General features: G+C 56.5%; 1 protein-coding gene across 1 annotated transcript in view; it reads right to left on the reverse strand.

The window, feature by feature from the left end:
- Ttbk1 (tau tubulin kinase 1) overlaps positions 1-14,893 on the reverse strand; it is a 29,756-nt gene extending 14,863 nt beyond the window's left edge. Inside the window, exons 1-12 of the mRNA XM_004624414.1 lie at positions 14,786-14,893; positions 9,886-10,033; positions 9,562-9,635; positions 9,255-9,395; positions 8,989-9,093; positions 8,617-8,682; positions 8,243-8,335; positions 8,040-8,165; positions 5,643-5,797; positions 4,795-5,026; positions 4,487-4,662; positions 2,060-2,621 (exon numbers count right to left, since the gene is read on the reverse strand). Coding sequence (XP_004624471.1) covers positions 2,060-2,621; positions 4,487-4,662; positions 4,795-5,026; positions 5,643-5,797; positions 8,040-8,165; positions 8,243-8,335; positions 8,617-8,682; positions 8,989-9,093; positions 9,255-9,395; positions 9,562-9,635; positions 9,886-10,033; positions 14,786-14,893 — 1,986 coding nt within the window. The remainder of the gene's footprint in view (positions 1-2,059; positions 2,622-4,486; positions 4,663-4,794; positions 5,027-5,642; positions 5,798-8,039; positions 8,166-8,242; positions 8,336-8,616; positions 8,683-8,988; positions 9,094-9,254; positions 9,396-9,561; positions 9,636-9,885; positions 10,034-14,785) is intronic.
- Between the last annotated feature and the right edge of the window lie 2,486 nt (positions 14,894-17,379).

The raw sequence follows: 17,379 nt of genomic DNA on the forward strand, positions 1-17,379 counted from the left end.
AGAGAGAGAGAGAGAGAGAGAGAGAGAGAAAGAGAGAGAGAGACAGAGACAGAGATAGAGATAGAGAGAGAGAGACAGAGAGACAGAGAGATCACGTTCAGGTGCACAAGCAGGCCACATCCACAGGCCAGGGCACACTCAAGCTCACTGATGCAGATATGTACAAGCACGGTGGCAGAAAACTAAGCAACCTCAGTTAATGCACATTGGGGAAACTGAGGCTCACTGGTCTCTCATGCCCAAAGGCACAAAACTCACTTCCTCTCTCCATGTCACATGTGGGTCTGACTGCACCAGAGACCTGGGCCTGCTCCCCCAAATCTCTCTCCTTACTCCCTTAGCCAGAAGTAGGCACAATGAGGATGATTCCTGGGACTCAGACGGGATGTAAGGCAAGGGAAATCTCAGGGATGGCTCAGCTCCCTCACACCAAGCCCAAGAAGGGATGGCGACTGGCCCTTGGTCACCAGGGAGGGACCAAAGAACCAAGGCCCCTGGCTGTGATCTGGGACCTCTTGCCACCACTGTGTTTGTTCTAGACACTGCCTCTGGGGCTGCCTGCCCTGCGCTCCGGGACCTGCATACAGACTGTGCTTGGGGCCAGGGAGGGTGTAGGACGGGGACACATGGAGCTCTGCCTGGGTCCTGCTCCTTCTCCTGCTGACCCAGCACCACTGTGGTGGGCACTGTGACCAGCTCACAATGATGGTCATCACCAGGCCACAGCATGCTACTGGGACTAGGCCTCCAACTCAGGCCAGCAAGCACTGTTGAGCCCCCAAATTCCTAGACAATGTCATGAAGCGCATACCCAGGATGATGGCCCAGAAAGACTTTCTGAAAGACAGGGACGGAGCCAAGCCTCCCCTGCCCAGAGCTGTGCTTCCCAAGCACCCACAGGACCCCAGCCAGGACTCCCAGCCTGAAAGAGCAGCAGAACTGGCCCTAACCCTGCCTGGGTACTGCCCCCAACACGGGACCGGCGCATAGACCAGCCCTGCCCCAGAATCCCTTCTGTGGGTCCCCGTCACCCCAAAGATCATGGACTCCATTCAGCACATAGTGTAAGGGTCACTGTCCACATTCCTTACAGTGCTAACCCAGGCCGGCGCTCACTGCCTACTCTGACACTCTGCCTCCGTCTGAAAAAAAAATAACCACAGTACCAGGAGCAGGCTTCAGACTTTCAGCCCAGCATTGAGATTCACCCTTGCCTGGTCCTCCCTGGCCCCCAACATGCCTGTCCCTGGACCTAGTCCAGAGTCCCTGCCACCCTGGTCCACTCTCCCCTCTGTCCCCCGAGTCTGTGGTGACCGTAAGAGCCCGTACTGACCATAAGAGCAGCCTCCTGCCTCTGCCTACCAGCACCCCCCACTACCACCATTCCTGCACCCCGCTACCCTGGCTGCCTCCTCCAGCCCCAGCACACTCCCAAGGGCTCTTTTTCCTCTTCTTTCCTCTAGCCATGAGTGTTTCTTTGCTGCTCCCTCCCTCGGGTCTCCCCACCCTGAACAATCCTCCCAGGTGACCTCACCACTTGCTCTGATGGTTTCTAAAGCTCCAAAATCCTCTCTCCCCTGATCCTTGGGTACAGCCACATGGAAACCTTCGATACCAGAGGTCACTGTGTGTAAATCTAAACTCACTGCCCCTGCAGAGTCAGAGTGGTGACACTGCTGCCCCCACAGAGGTCCCCAGATTGCCACACTCCTCCTCAAGGAGCCTTCAGGCAGCTCCCACCCTAGGCATGGCTTGAGGCCATGCACAAAAGCACTGGCCCAGGCTATTGTCCTGTGCCACCTCCAGGCCCTTGTACATAGGTCCCCTTGGCCCAGGGGCCTTTATCCTAAGACTACTCAGAAGCTTGGGGGTACTTCCTTTGAGAAGACCCCCTTAAAGTCCAAGCATGGTTTGGGACCTTAATTAACCCTATCTCCTTCCATCACAGTTGTGACTGTCAGGTTTCCAGGTGGCAGAGGCCACACATGTGGGGTGTCCCAGGCCAATCTATCAGGACTCAGGTATCAGAGCAGGAAGTGGGGTGCAAGCCCAGACTTACCTGTCTCTGTGGGCCTGTGGGGTCTGACTCTCTCCGCCGAGGGCGAGGTCCCGAGTGCAGGGGTGAGTGGGAAGGGCTGCCGGGCGTTGGGGGCTGCGACATCTCTGATCGGCCATCAGCCTGGCTCAGCTGGGGTAGTGGGGACTGAGGCGGCATCTGCCGCAGGTCCTCCTCGGCCAGTGTGTGCATGCCCCGTCCCCGGGGGCGTACGGCAGGCTCTGTCCCTGGCCGCCGCCGCTCTTCACCCTCCTCGGGCAGAGGCCGCAGCTCCTCAGGCTCCTCATCTGTGGTCCCTGATGTGCTGGGCTCAGCCCCTGGGGGGAAGTCCTTGAGCTCTGTCTCCTTATCGATGATGACCCACTCCTTGCTGTCAAAGTCCTCCTCCTCAGCCAGCGGCACTGAGCGGAAGGCGTTGCTCAGGGCCTCCTGCTCCACGGAGGCAGAGACGTCCATGCGGCCGCTGGCCTGCCGGTCGGCGTGGCCCGTATCCACTGACAGCATCTGAGCTGGCTGCGAGGAGCAGGCCTGGCGCGAGGGCGAGCCAGGCAGATCCATTCGCGACCTGCAAAGCCACTGAGAGGGTCAGTGTCAGCCTCTCTGAGACCCTGGGACCATAGCACCTCTGCCACCCTGCGCCAGGCCCAGCCACATCCTACACTGGCACCTTGCAACCTTGCTTCCTTGAAAGGCTTCATTTGTTCATTTGTCCATTCATTCATTCATTCATTCATTCATTCATTCAGCAAATGATTCTGACTGCTCAGTGTGCTGCAGAATAGGAATGTGCAGAAAACAAACTCTTCCTCTTGTGCCCCAGGAACACTGGCTCTCCCCTGGCAACCCCAGGGACCTAATTTGCCTGAAGTCAGCTGCCCTTGGCTGCATCCAGGGCAAACATTGCCTCCCCAGGAGTCCCTGGCTTGGTGAACTCCTCGCTCCAAGAACACAGCCTGCATCCCTCAGTCTGACATCCAAGGCACCTCCCGACCTGACAAAGCCTGTTTTTCCATTTCCCAAATGAAAACAGCTTCAGAGTCCTTCAGTTTCCTAACTGTCTGTTCTTTCACACTTCGCAGCCTTAATGCACTGCACACACACAGTGCGTCCCTCTGTCCCCTGCTGTCTGCCTGGCTCCAATGCATGGCCTGCAGGGGGCAACAGTGGACCTTATTTATATCTGTTTCCTGTCTGTGTCCCCAAGAGGCCAAGAGCTCTGTGGTGGGGATGGGCTCCCCCCAGCCTTCCCCTGGGAGGCCCCGGTCCTGCCTCGGACATCTCTCTTCTCTTTATCTCAGGGCTGTTGGGAATCTTACTGCCTCCGGTGAGACCAGCCCCAAGGTGAGAATTCGTTTGCTTGTAGGGAGGGTTTGGCAGAAAGAACCATTATCTGTCGAACATCAGGGCACACCAAAAACTAAGCTCTGGGATGTGGACCATGCAGACGTGTATGCTGTGCTCTAAGACCCTGAACCTGCAGAATTCTCCGCTTCTCACTCTCCCGGAAGCTTGTGACCCAAGCCAGCCTGATCAGGGCTCCCTCGGAGGGCAGTCCTCCCTTCCTTAGGAACCACCCCGCGTCTGCCCTTCCTCTTCTCTGAGGGGATCCAGACCCTCCACACCAGGGGCTCCAGGATACATGGTGCTGATATAGTGCTGGTTAGGTCAGCGGGGTAAGCAAGGACTGTCACCTATGTAGGCCAGTCTTGGGGGTGTCCACACTCCACAGAGGTACCAAGACCCAAGTTGGAGGGGAAGTACAGTTTGGGGCAGAGTCTGGGGAGCCATGCTGAGGTAGGTCAGAAAGAAAGATGATAATTGGGAACCTAAAGATCCCCCTTTCACCCCAGGCTGGGCCTGGGCAAAGACATTCCCAGGAAAGACTTGGACCCTAGCCTGCTGGGGGTAAAGTACTATCAGGGGCCAAGGAAGGTGAGGACATCTTCTAGGTGCCATTCTACCTGGTGCCTCCTGCACCAACAGCTCAGGAGGGCCTCTGCCTGGCCCTTCCCCCAGCCAGCCTCTCCCTCTCCCAAAGGCACACCTCACCCCCACTGTCCAACCCCCTCCCCCTCTCTGCCCTCAGACCCCCCTAGCCCCAATTCCCAAATGCACCATCCTCTCCTCCCACAGTTCCCTTCCCAGGCACCCACCTCCACTGCTCTCAGGATCCATAATTAGTGACTAGGAAGAGTCCTGGTAGCACCCAACCCCCAGACCCCCATCTCCTGGGCCAGGAGACCTGGTCTTCCTCCCCCAAGCCCTGCCCTGCAGAGCTGGGACCCCTTCCTCAGGCCATCACTGACACCTACCCCAGGCTAAGCAGGACCCTACAGCACATCCCAGCAGCTCCACATCTCTGCCTTATGACAGCAAAGGGGACCGTGGGAGCCCTGACCCCTACACACACACCCTTGCCTCCACACCCACCTCCTCTCGTGCAGCTCTACTCGCCCATCGGCTGTGGACAGCCTCTCCGACTCAGGGCTGTTGACCCTCCGGTAGCGCAGAGAACGCACTGGGGTCGTCGGGGAATCTGGGGGTGCACGCACCGGGGAGCTGGGGACCCCCACGCCTCGGCTCTGCTCCTCCTCCACACAGGGGGTCTGCAGGAGGGGTGCCATGGGTCAGGGGGTTGCTCAGAGACCACTGACTAGGAGAAGGTGCCTGGGAGGAATGGGCTGGGGCCGAGGGCTGGGATTCGGGAGGGGAGGCCTGAGCCCTTCTCCCTGGCTCACTTTGCCGATGTTGATCCGGAGTTTGTTGCGGTTGACATCGGTTTCCTCCCAGACTTCAGCCTCAGGACCTCCGGGGTGGGGGGCAAGGTGGGGGCCAGGGCCCAGCCCTTCAGAGGGCCTCCCGGGCAGGATGGGGGGTGCATTCTCCTGGTCACTCAGGTGCTCTCCCTGGAGCACATCCTCTGTGTTCTCCCGCAGCAGGTCTCCAGGCACAGGCGTCACGTTGACCACTCTGGAGAGGCCAGGTGGGGATTAAAAGCGAGCTGGCTGGGGTCCCCAACTCCCAAAGCACCTCCCACAAGAACAGCCTCTAGAGGCCACCTGAGTGGGCACAGAGAAGGCTGCTCAGCATGGGATGCAGCATTCTCGGCCCAGCACTGGACCCCTCTGAGACCAGCCACCTCTCAGCCTAGCTCTACTCCCTCAGAAGACCTCATGCCTTTCCAGGAGCTGGCAGGTTCCCAGTGGCATCAGCACCCGGGTCTGAGTCTAAAAGGAAGAACCACTCTGGGCTCGCTAAGCAACCTCTTTACAGGCCTGGGCACCACAGCAAGTCCTGGGAGCCTCCCTCTTAGATGTAGCCCCAGACTGGGGGAGAGCCCCAGGCAGCCTTGGTCTCAGTGCTTGTCACAGGGGTCTACAGTTCTGACCGGCAGTCACTGGCATTCTGCACTCAGCAGAAGCACCTGGGGCTTGGGGCATTCGCTCCTTGCTCCTAAGCGAGGGTCACAAGCTCCAAATGAGAAGCTCACCCACCTTGAGTGCAGCAGAACCATTCAAGCTCCAGAACCCTGCTGTCAAGTGCCTAGTGAGGCAGAGACAGCCCCCCTAGTCTCCCCAAGACTCACCCAAACATGGCTGCGGTCTGCCGGGTGTTCTGCTGTGGTGGGGTGGAGGTGCTTGTGGACAGGAGGGTGTCAGTGCCTGCCTTCTCCCAGTCGAAGGCCTCGTTCTCAGCAATGCCGCGCTCCTTCATGCTGTTCTCAAATACCGACATGATCAACTGCAGGGGCGGGGTGGGGGAGGACAGAGAGGTGACCCCGGGGCTGGCCAGGTACAATGGGGAGCTGCAGGGACTGCAGGGGGAAGGGAAGAGAGGAGCTTTCTGGGATAGGGCATTGGAAGAAGGGCACATTGATTTTAAATGAAAACATGCACAGGATATGCAAATCAGCATGCAAATAAACACCTTGGATTAAGCCCCACCCACTGGACTCAGGTCCTCTGAGATCTGTCCCCCATCACTATCCTCAAACTCCTTTGTCATTTCCGCCAACGCAGCAGAACCTCTGGAGTTTTCCTGTGGGAGGCAACCCTGGAAGGCAGCCTCCTCTCTTGACGCCCCATCATCCAGCTTTTCTCCCCTCACTGTGCTATGCTTTCCTCCTATTCTACCTCCTCAGCGCACTTAGGGCCCAGCCTGAGAGGTGAATGAAGCCGATTGGCCTGAGGGACCCCAAAAGGTGTCTCTGCTAACAAGTGGGGCTCTGGGTCCAGGAGGCAGCAGGCAGCTACAGACCCTTCAGGGCCCCTAGAACTTCCCCCATCTGGCCTGGCTCTGCTATCTGGACCCCACCCTTCTCAAGCACCTACTGTGTGCATGACTCTTCTGTGCCCTTACTGTGTGCAGACCATGTTGGTCCACAGTGGATCTCCAGGAGGAAAAGGCTGGCCAGTCCCCTGTACCCAGTCAGGGTCACTGGGTCCCCCAGGGCACAGCATGCATGGATGGCTGTGATCGCCTAAGAAGAGTGTGGAGGCAAAAGATTCCTGTTGCTGGGTCACCCCCTAAATATATTAAGGAGGTGGGGTGACACGTACTGCCACCACTGTTGCTGCTGCTGCTGCTACTACTGCTGCTGCTGCTGCTGCTGCTGCTGCGGGGAAACCTACTGTACTGTCAGTCAGGGAAGAACACAGCACCCACCATCTAGGCAGTGTGCATCTCAGTATAAAGACATCTACTGCAGTAACAGTGTGCTGGGTTACGGAGCCCTCACACCGCTCCTTCCTGCGTTTTCTCCTGCTTGCATCATTTCCTCTGCTTGGTTTACTCTTTTCGGGGCATCGTGGCTCTAGGAGCCGTGTGCCATAACATGCGACACACGTGCTACAGTGCACGCAAACGCAGGGGGCTCAGGCGGGCAGCAGCCAGTCCTTCTTGAATACATGTGACTGTGCCCTGTGAGGGTCACACAGGTGACTTAAACGTCATTAAGTGATGCATGAATATATGTGAGTCCATCCCTGCTCTTTTTTTTTTTTTTTTTTTTTTGGCGGAACCAGGGATTGAACTCAGGCCCTTGCACTTGCCAGGCAAGTGCTTATTCTACTGAGCCATTTCCTCAGCCCCTCAGCCCTGTTCTTAATCATATCACACCTTGGTTACCCCATCTATGAAATAAGAACAATCACCCCACTTGGTACCCTTGCAGGATTCTGGTATAAAGGATGTGAATGCATTTGACTTTGGGAATTTTGTTTATTGATTTTTTTTTTTTTTTAATTTTGAGACAGAGTCTCACTACATAGCCCAGGCTGGCCTAGAACTTGTAATCTTCCTGCCTCAGCCTCCAGAACGCTAGGACTATAGTCCTGTTCCCTCATCCCTGGTATGGCTTCAGGAATTAAGCACTGGAATGACAATACAGGGCACACTCAGTATCATCAAAGGTTTTTTTTTTTTTAAGTTTGAATGAGTTAATTTGAGAAATGCACTGAGAACAGGATCAATTGTTGATAAATCTTAACTAGGGCTCCCATTTAAAAGGTCACAGAAGCCTAGGCACGGTAACAACGCCTATCGTCCCAGCACTTGGGAAGCTAAGGTGGGAGGATCACCAGGAGATGGAGGCCAGACTATGCTACACAGTAAGTTCAAGGCCAACCTGAACTACATAAGAGTCCCTGTCTCAAAAAAAGCAAAAACAAACAGACAGAAAAGATCACAGAAGAATCTGGGGGAGCTGGAATATGGGTAGAAGCTGGGCATTGTGGCACACACCTTTAATCCCAGCACTCTGGGAAGCTGAGGCAGGAAGGCAAGTTCAAGCCCAGCCTGGGCAATTTAGCAATTTAGCAAAACCCTGTCTCAAAATAACACTTAAGAAAATGAGAGCGACTGTGGATATAGCTCAGTGTGAAGGCCTTTGACTCAATCCTCAGAACCACAGAAGAAGAAAAAAATGAAGACGGGGGATTTCTTAGGCAGGAGCAGGCACCACGGGTGGCATGCAGGCTCCCACCTGGTAGTCGGGCTTGGTGAAGTAGTCGAGGCTGGCAATGTGGTCCAGGAAGAGGTGGAACTCTGAAGGCATGTGCTTCAGCAGCATCCGGTGCTCATATTTCTCCTTGATCATCCCCACCTGCTCCTGCAGGCAGAGGGGACAGTGCAGCCCAGCCACCCTACCCTCTGCCTCCCTGGCCCATGGGGAAGGAAGGGCCTCACCTTATCCTTGATCTTCCTCCAGGGCAGCTGGCCCACTGCAAACTCCACCAGCATGTAGAAGAGGGACCACAGGTCATCGTGGCGGCCCATCTCCTGGGGGTGAGGGAGGAACGCCCATCAGGGAGGCCTGGTACCCAGTCTTTAGTGGCAAAACTGGGGTCTCCCTGAGGTCTCAGCTCTATCTCTGACCCTCAAAAGTTTTGACTCCTGTACTCAAAATGTCTCTGTGCTTTGGCCGTATAGTGACTGCCCAGGAGAACAAAGAAGAGGCCAAAGAGAGCCGCTTTCCCTCCTACAGCAAGACCAGCAGCACGCCCCACCCTGACCTCACCCACTCTGCCCATCTAGTCCTTCACTAAGACTTTGCCACTTACCCGGTTCTTGTGGGCATTGACCGAGGCATAGCGTACAGTTCCCCGAAACCCGGCCACGTTCCGAGGCTGCAAAAGAGAGACACCACCAAGCACATCACCTGCTGTGCCTGACCTCAGCCGTGCCTTGGCCCTGTTACCAAGTGCAGCTCTGCCCTCTGATGCCCGGGCCTATGTCTGCTCCCTGCCCACCATGGGCTGAAAGAAGGACCCAGCTGTGGATGTAGCTCTGACAAAAACCCAGGCTGGGAGAGAGGGACCAGGGTCAGGGGACCCCGGAGTGGGGTGCCTTTACTGAAGACAAGGCCAGACCCACTTAGACAGCTGTGAGAGAAGCTGGGCACAGTGCTACCTCAGGTCTGCAGAGGTACTTACGGGCCGGACATCCCCCGTGGTGTTGGTGTACTGCCGGGCCAGCCCGAAGTCCAGCATGTAGCACTTCCTGTAGGTGGAGGGCAGCCTGCCCATGGCGAAGTTCGACTGGGGGGACAGTGGCTGTGAGCCCTTCCCAGGTTCAAAGAGTGCCCAGGTAGGGGTGAGGGCTGCAGAAGGAACCTTGGAAAGGCACAGAGGGACAGGCAGGGGTGTGCTAGGGGACATCAGGGAGAGGAGGGCCAGGTGGGGCGTGCTCACTCACTCACCGGCTTGATGTCTCGGTGCAGGAAGCCCACTGAGTGGATGGCCTCAATGGACTCCAGGATCTGCTTGCCCAGACGCAAGGTCGTGCTCAGTGTGAAGGTGCCCCGCGGCTGGCTGCGGCGCAGGTCGGCCAGGTTCCGTCCCTGGGAGCGGATGGCAGGCGTCCCACATGCTACAACACCGGCCCTGCCCCAGGTGTGTGCCCATCCCTGCCCCTGCCATCCTGGCAACTGCAGGCTCTGGTCTTCCCTACCCCCACCCCAGCCCACCCAGCTTGAGGGGACAGAAAGGAGGCCAGAGGGGACCCACCTGCAGCTGCATCACCACATAGTTGAACTTCTCATTCCTGCCACAGCCGATGAACCTGCACACGTGGTCCTTCCCTGGGGACACAGACGGGGCCTCCCAGAGCCTACTCTTCCCCTCCCCTTCAGCTCCTGGAGCTCTTGGCTGCCCTGGTCCCCAGTTGGGCCAACGTTAGCCCTGCCCCCAGCTCCGCCTGCCCTCAGCCCTGTCATCTTTCTAACAATTAATGACCCATAGCTCCACCTCACTCTGCCCCCACCCACAAGGCCTCTGGCCTCCTGAGCCCCAGGCTCCATCTCTTCCTCTCTCCCATCCCCCATACTATACCTTGGAGCTTTTTGAGCACGGCCACCTCCATCTTGAGGACCTGCTTGGGCTGCTGGGCTGACTCCACTTTCAGGGCCACGTTCTCCCTGGTCAGGAGATCCATGGCCTCGTAGATCTCTCCAAAGCCTCCGCCCCCGATTTTTTTCAGCTATGGAGATGGAGGAGGGGTGCACTCAGGGTTAGGCTAAACCCATCCTCACCCCACCCCCACGAGTGGCATCTTGCTGATTGAGACACAGGGTCCTTGGAGAAGAGGACCCTTGGAAAAGGTCCTTGCTTCACCCCATTGGTGCACCCAGCTGCTTAGGAATGCCCTGTCCTAATGCCTGGCATATGCGCATGTGCACACACACACATGCACAGAAAGGACCAGATGGCAGATGGCAGCAGGAGATACAAGACACCCGTGGCTCTGTGGAGATGTGGAGGCAGCTCTGCTGTGTGAGATTCTAGACATCGGGCTGCCCCGGACCTTTCCTTTCTAAAAGAATGCCACTATCACACTGAGCAGCTCACACCCAGAAATAAAGTAATCTCAGGACCTCTTAGTCCATGGAGAGCCATAATTCTGGGGCTGGTGGTTTCCTGAAATGTGTCACCCAAGGGAAAGAGTAGTTGGAGGGGACTCGGCAAAGGGTGTCCACAGCCATGCCACTGCAGACACTCACATCACTTCCTGGTCCCTCGTCACACATCCAGAACCACAGGGATTTCCTCCCCAGGTGGGGGTAGGGTGGGCAGGAGTGTCAGAGAAGAGTAGAACAGCAATGTGACCCTCTGGGCCTTCTACTTGGCCTCCTCGAAGGAGAAGGAGAGGGGGACTGTGGCAGAGAACTCGCAAGGGCATAGCCACAGTGAGTGATAGGGAGGGATTCGAGCTCACTGCAGCCTGGAGGTCCAGGGGGAGAAGGTCCTGCGCTCTAAGTCTGATTTAAAAAGGGGAGCAGGAGGGGCTGGTGAGATGGCTCAGTGGTCTAAAGCACCTACTTAGAACAAGCTCAGCAAAGCACAGGGATCACGGTTCAATCCCCCAGCACCACATGCCAGCCAGCCCTGCCCCCTGGTGGGCTGAGCTGGCCACACACACACACACACATACACACACACACATAAATAAAAAAAAGGGCTGGTGAGATGGCTCAGTAGTCTAAAGCACCTACTTAGAAGAAGCTAAGGAAAGCACAGGGACCACGGTTCAGTCCCCCAGCACCACATGCCAGCCAGCCCTGCCCCCTGGTGGACTGAGTTGGCCACACACACGCATAAATAAATAAATAAATAATTTTTAAAAAATTGAAATATTCTCAATAAAATCATGGAATAAAAAAAAGGGGGGAGCAGGAGAAGTGCTGAGTTCTAAATCCGCTCTATGGTATGGTGCACACCTGTCATCCCAGCATTGGGGAGGCTGAAGCAGGAGAAGCACAAAGTCAAGCTCAGACAGGTGATCTTTTCTTAAAATAAATAATGAAGGGGCCGGTGAGATAGCTCAGGGGTCCAAAGCACCTGCTTAGGCAGGCACGGGGAGCTCAGTGCAGTGCCAGCCCCACCCTCAGGGCAGGCTGAGCTGGCCAAAAATAAATAATGAAAAGGGGGTAGGGACGGTGCTCGGCGTGAAGGCAGCACTGACGGACCAGGCTGGAGTTCAGTAGGTGGCAATGGCAACTGCGCCAAGGGAGGGGGTAAAGGGAAGATACAGGAGAAAAGCCAAAGGCTGGGTGGGAACACAAAGGTGCCTGTGCCCAGGAAGGAGGAAACAGCCACCAACCAGAGCATCTTTCTAGTGACGATGGGAATTAGCCAGAAGGATTTTGGAGCCAGGAGGAACAGATTCATCTCTAGGAAGATGGTGTCTACCTTTCTCCAAGAGCCCCAGATACCTTCTAGATTCCTGAGCTTTGCTGTTTGGTTTGTTTGTTTGTTTGTTCATTTGTTTGTTTGAGAAAGGGTTTCCCTATGTTGTCCAGGCTGGCCTTGCATGTATGGCAATCCTCCTGCCTCATCTTCCCAAGTGCTGGGATTACAGGTGTGAGCCACCACACCCAGCTCTGAGCTTTGCTGCGAGTAATCACAGGCAAAAGGACCTTCGAAGTTAATCCCGCAGGCACAGGATTCCCCGTTGTGCGCTAGGAGAAACCCAGGCACAGTGGCTTGTGCGGGCTACACTGGCAGTCTCACCTGCACCTAAGCAGTTGAAAGCAGAGCCCATGGAGGGGCAGAATCCAGATGTGGTCAGGGCGGTGACTATACCAGCATTCAAAGTGTGTGTGGAGGTCCAGCCTGCAGCCTCCACGATCCTTGATGGAGACAAGGAACCAAGGCCCCGGGTGACAGAGACACTTCTGACACTATTCCCCAACTTCCAGCGCACTGAGGGGATTTCTCTTCCCATTATTATTATTATTATTATTATTATTATTATTATTATTTTGTACTGGGAATACTGCTGAGCTACATCCTCAGCTCTCTTCCCCTCATTTTAAAATAGAGCCTTTCTCCTTCCTCAGTCCCACCTTGTCCCCTCTTGTCTGTGCTGTCTGCTCCCCAGCACCCTTTCACCCTCCACCTGAGGCTGGGGTTCACTTCTCTGTCGGGCACTGTGATACTGCCAGGGATTCCTAAAAATGCTTTCATTATTTCAAAAGCACAAAAAAGAAAAACAGCCGGATGTGGTGGCACACACCTCTAATCCCAGAATTTGGGAGGTTGCGGCAGGAGGATCCTTCTGAGTTCAGCATCAGCCTGGGCTACAAAGTGAGTTCAAGACCAGCCTGAACTGGATGGGGAGACCCTGTCTCAAAAAGAAAAAAAGAGGGGCCAGGGAGATGGCTCAGTAGAATAAGCGCTTGCCTGGCAAGTGCAAGGTCCTGAGTTCAATCCCTGGCTATCACAAAAAGGAAAGGAAAGGAAAGGAAAAATATGATCTTTTAGGTCAAAGAGAAAAATGTATATATAGTGTAAACAATTTCCTTTTATACTAATGTAGACATAAAATGCAAGTCAATTATGGAAGAAGAGAGTCCCTAGGACCCAGAAAAGTCCCCACCCAGGTCCTCACAGTCCCCAAACAGAGTACCTGCTCACCCCCACCCCCAGCCGGTCTCCAGTCTACCCCTCCTCCCTAACCTGGAGCAGAAACATGACCACAGGGCCAGTGTCACTGGGAAGGAGACTGTGTTTCGGGGCTCAGTTCTGGGGAACCCTTGAGCCTCCACTTTCCTCCTCTGAAAGACGAAGAGAGCTGGACTAGACTTGGTCACTGGGATCCCTTCAGCTATGGTTCTAATCCTTGGATGGGCTGATTTTTGGTGCCTGTGTGACTTGGTAGGGAGACAGACCTGGTCTCACCTAACAGTCAAGGGAACCTGGCAAATTAGCTGATCTCCAGCCTCAGTTTCCACACCTGTGAAATAGGGACAGTAGCAGTTTCTCTCCTAGTTTGTTGAGAAAACCCATGTCAGCACCAGACAACAGTAAAGATCAAAATAAATGCTACACTTTTATTATTGTCTGCTCTTACCATCCTGAAAAGCACCCCCCTAAAGGAGAAGATGTGATTATTTTAAATATTCATCTGGCCCCATTTTTTCCTGATGACAGCTCCTCTCTAAGCAGTTTGTCCTGTTCAGGCCTCTGCCTCCAACCCTCACTGAGAAGGATACCCAACCCCCTGATTTCCCACGGCAGGATCCCAGGGCTGGCAAAACTGGCCTTTTGCTTCCACCAAGTCCCCCTCACCCCACTCCTGCCCCGGCCTCTGGGAGCTCAAAACTCCAGCCTGAATACTCCACAGTGGGTTCTCACCTGCCAGAAGCCGGCTCTGGCGCGCGGGCCGCAGGTCTTAAAGAATCCTCCTCCCTCCCAGCCCTCCTCCTTTCGAGTCTGCAAGGCTGCGCCCCCAGTGTCTGTCCCATTGCTCTTTCTCTGAGGACGTCTCTGTCACACTCCTTCCCTCACTCCGGGAGACCCTGGAATCTCCTTCTCTCCGCGCCCCTCCCCACCTCTGACAACGCCTGCGCCACCTTTGCCTTTTTCCCTAGACCCCAAGGGGACCTGCGCGGCCCGGTGACAGTTGCCATGGAGACCCGCCCGCAGGCAAGCCCCACCCTCGCCTCCAACCCCGCACCCCTGGTGAGCCGAGCCTCCCAACACACTCACACACACACTCACACACACACACACACACACACACACGCCCGCACACACATTCAGCGCAAGCCTGACCTCTGCTGTCTTCAACCTCCCTCCATTCTCGTGCCCTATGGACCCCAATCTCACATTGCTCCCCTAACACAACTGTCCCCTAACACAACTGAGATCGGAGGACACTGCGGCGTTCGAATCCGCGGGAAGAAGGGGAGGAGACGGGGCCGGACTGTCCTCAGGCCTGGTCTCCAAAGCAGCCTCGTCCAGACCCCACGTGGCCCCGCCGCCGACCTCCACCCGCGGGGCGGACTACAGCCCCCATCAGGCCGCGCGGCGGGGCGGGTGCGGGAACGGAGAGCTCTGCACCTGCCGCAGGGCCGGGAGGGAGCACGGGGCGGGGGCGCCCCAAGCCTGGGTCCCCAAACCCCACCTCCGGCCCTGCGGAGAAGCGCGCTCCTCCTGGCCCTTCTCAAGGTCCGGCTGGGACAGCGCCCTGAGGCCCCCTCCCCGCGCACGGCTCTGCTGCGGCTCGGGCCGCGGCGTCCTACCAGGAGTCGCTCCAGTCTGACCTGGCCCGCACGACCCCGCGGGAAGGGGCGACATGGGTGGGGCCCAGGGCGCCGGGAGCGGGCGAGGGTCCGCACGTGCAATCAAAATAAGGACTGGAAGTAGATGCCGAGAGCTGGGGACGCCTCGCGCCTGGGGCACCCGCCCTCCAAGTCTTCACCCCCTCCTCCGAGCTCCGGACACTCACCACCTTCCAGCGGTCCTTGACCACGTAGTTGGCCGGCAGGATGTCGGCCTGCTCCCCTCCCCCACTCATGTTGGTCTCGTCCTTAAGAGCAGCCGCTAGGCACTGCATCCGCCAGCCGGAGGGAGGGGTGTCCGCAGGGCCTGCCCTGGGGGGGCCATCTACCTGGGGGTGGGGAGCAGCAGTGAGGGCTGGGCCAGGACAACGGCACACAGGGAGGGGTCCACCACCTGCGGGATGCTCCTAGGGATGGGGGTCAAATGGGGAAGCAAACTGCACATGGGAGACGTTGGAATCGACAACGCGACACATGTGGAGAAGGAAAGGACAATGGCATGGACACAGGCCAAAGAGACACACGCTAACTCCTGTGGGGCAGACTTGCTAACCAAGGAAGCACACAAGACCGGAACTATGCTTGAGAAGGGGAGACTGGGCTCGAAGGGCCGCGTTGGGGCTCCACACCTCCTGTGCTACAAAATGCCCAAAGAGCTGTGAGTTCCAGGCTTGGTAAAAGGGGTAGACCTACTGACCAGAGGGTGACCCATGGGAGGCCCACAGCAGAGTGATCTGCTGACAGGCATGGCGATGTGACAAGGGAATGCAGTGGTGCTGGACAGCCCCTTGGGGTGCTCAGGGAGGGGTGCATGGCTGGCTGATAGTTCACCCCACCATGGGGCCTAGGAGCCTGAATGGGTGAATACAACGGGGACTCAAGACATGGACCTGGGAAGGAAGACAGCCTATGACCATTCCAGAAGAACAGGGCAGGGTGAACTGGGGACAACAAGCTAGTGGGAGCACCCTAAGAAACAGGAGGAGTGACAGGGAGCCACAGGTCTGAAGAGGGTGGATGGCCACACCTTTCTGTCTGCACAGACAATGGACATCAGGGCGAGTGTAACAGGGACATGTTACCCAGGGAAAATGTGTGCACATGTGTATTGTCTGTGTGTGACTCTGGGCATGTAACCATCTATATAACTGTGTGCTTGTATGTCAGTGTCTGTGTCTATTTGTCTGTGATGTCACATATGTGAGGCAAAGGGCCCAAAGAGATGACTTTCTGAGATCTCTGCCATCTCAGTCCAGGATGGGGCCAGGATCTGCACCCTCCTCTGTCCCCTATACTTTTTACATGCAGGCTGTGGTGCCCTCAGAATGACCCTGGAGAGTCACAAACAGAAAAGAAATGAAAGGAGGTTACTTAGGCTGGGGATTCCTGAAGAGGCAGAAAGAGACTAAAGGTGTCTATGGATGTGGGGAGGACGGGAGCCTGATTTCCCTTGGGATGGGATGATTCACCAGGCCTGGAACTATAGACCCCATCAGGGGACAAGTGGGGTATGAAGGCACATGACATCCTTCAACAGGTCATTGTGTCCCCCCAGGGACATGAAGGGATCTTTGTGGGGAAGGACCTTGGCATCCTTTCTTGAATCGATGAAACTGAACCGTTTCTCCAGTCTGCAGAGCATTCCCTCCTGCCTCATAGGATATGGGGAATCAGGAATTTGGAGGACAGTGAGGGCCGTGGCCAGGGTATTGAAGCAGGGTTCATGGCTCTGGAATGAAGGTGGGGAAATAAGACTGAGGCAGCAGTGGAGCTGGTGGGGAAGGGGGCTTAAGGAGCTGAACTCCGCATGGGTGAAATCCCAGCACCACCAAAAAATTAAAAATAAGAAGAAATTGAACTGGGTAACCTCAGGTTCATCTTGCGGTCCCTTGATGGTGGATTCTGAAGGTGAATGAGGAAACTGGGTCCTGCTCCCATTTTACAGATGAGCAAACCCTAAAAGGAGCAGGTAGGTGGAAAATGAAAGATTTGTCCTTCTCTAGCCACCATCCTTCCCTCTGTCTCTCTCAGAGGACTGCACTGGGTAAGACAAGCTCCAGAAACTCAAGAGTCCATAGCTGCCTCTGTCACCTGGCTGGGTGCTGGAGGCCCGTGGTGGTGCGGCGGGGGCTCGATTATGAATGACTTTCAGGGTGTGTTTACAAGTGTAGGGTTGGTGTGTGTGTGGCACAGGGGAAGACTCAGAGGTGTTTCCCTAGGTGTCTGTGTGTGAAAATAAAGAGTGGTGTGTGTAACTATGCAATATGTGAGCCAAGTGTGCGGGGGACTTCAGCCTCCCAGGAAGGCGAGGTAGTGTCCAGGAGCCAGCCGGGAACAGGTAAGGAGAGGCTGTAGGAGCATGGAGAGGGGAGGACGGGGCAGCAGCGATGGATTAGAGCGCAGGACAGAGGCAGGTGCCAGTTAGCTCGCGATGACAGGTGAGGAAGCCAGGGACCAGGAGAGGGGTTTGTTGAACTGCCAGGGCGAGGAGGGGACGGAGGAAGTGGGACGAGGGAGAGGCTGAGTGGTTTGTCGGGGACACCGGGAGTGGGGCTCGCCCTGAGCCCCCGGCGAGGAGGGCGACCCTGTGGTCCCGGGTGGGTCTGCGTGTGGGGAGGACCAGGCCCCGCTGCGGCCCAGGCGGCCAGGCCCGCATCCCCGTCCTCGCGTTCCCGTGCGGTCCCCGCGTCCCCTCCCGCCCGGGCGGCTACCGCGGGGCTACCCGGAGACGGAGCCGCGTCCCAGTCCGAGGAGTCGCCTG

This window comes from Octodon degus, unplaced genomic scaffold, assembly GCF_000260255.1.
Source record: "Octodon degus isolate 3935 unplaced genomic scaffold, OctDeg1.0 scaffold00005, whole genome shotgun sequence".
Lineage (NCBI taxonomy): Eukaryota > Metazoa > Chordata > Mammalia > Rodentia > Octodontidae > Octodon > Octodon degus.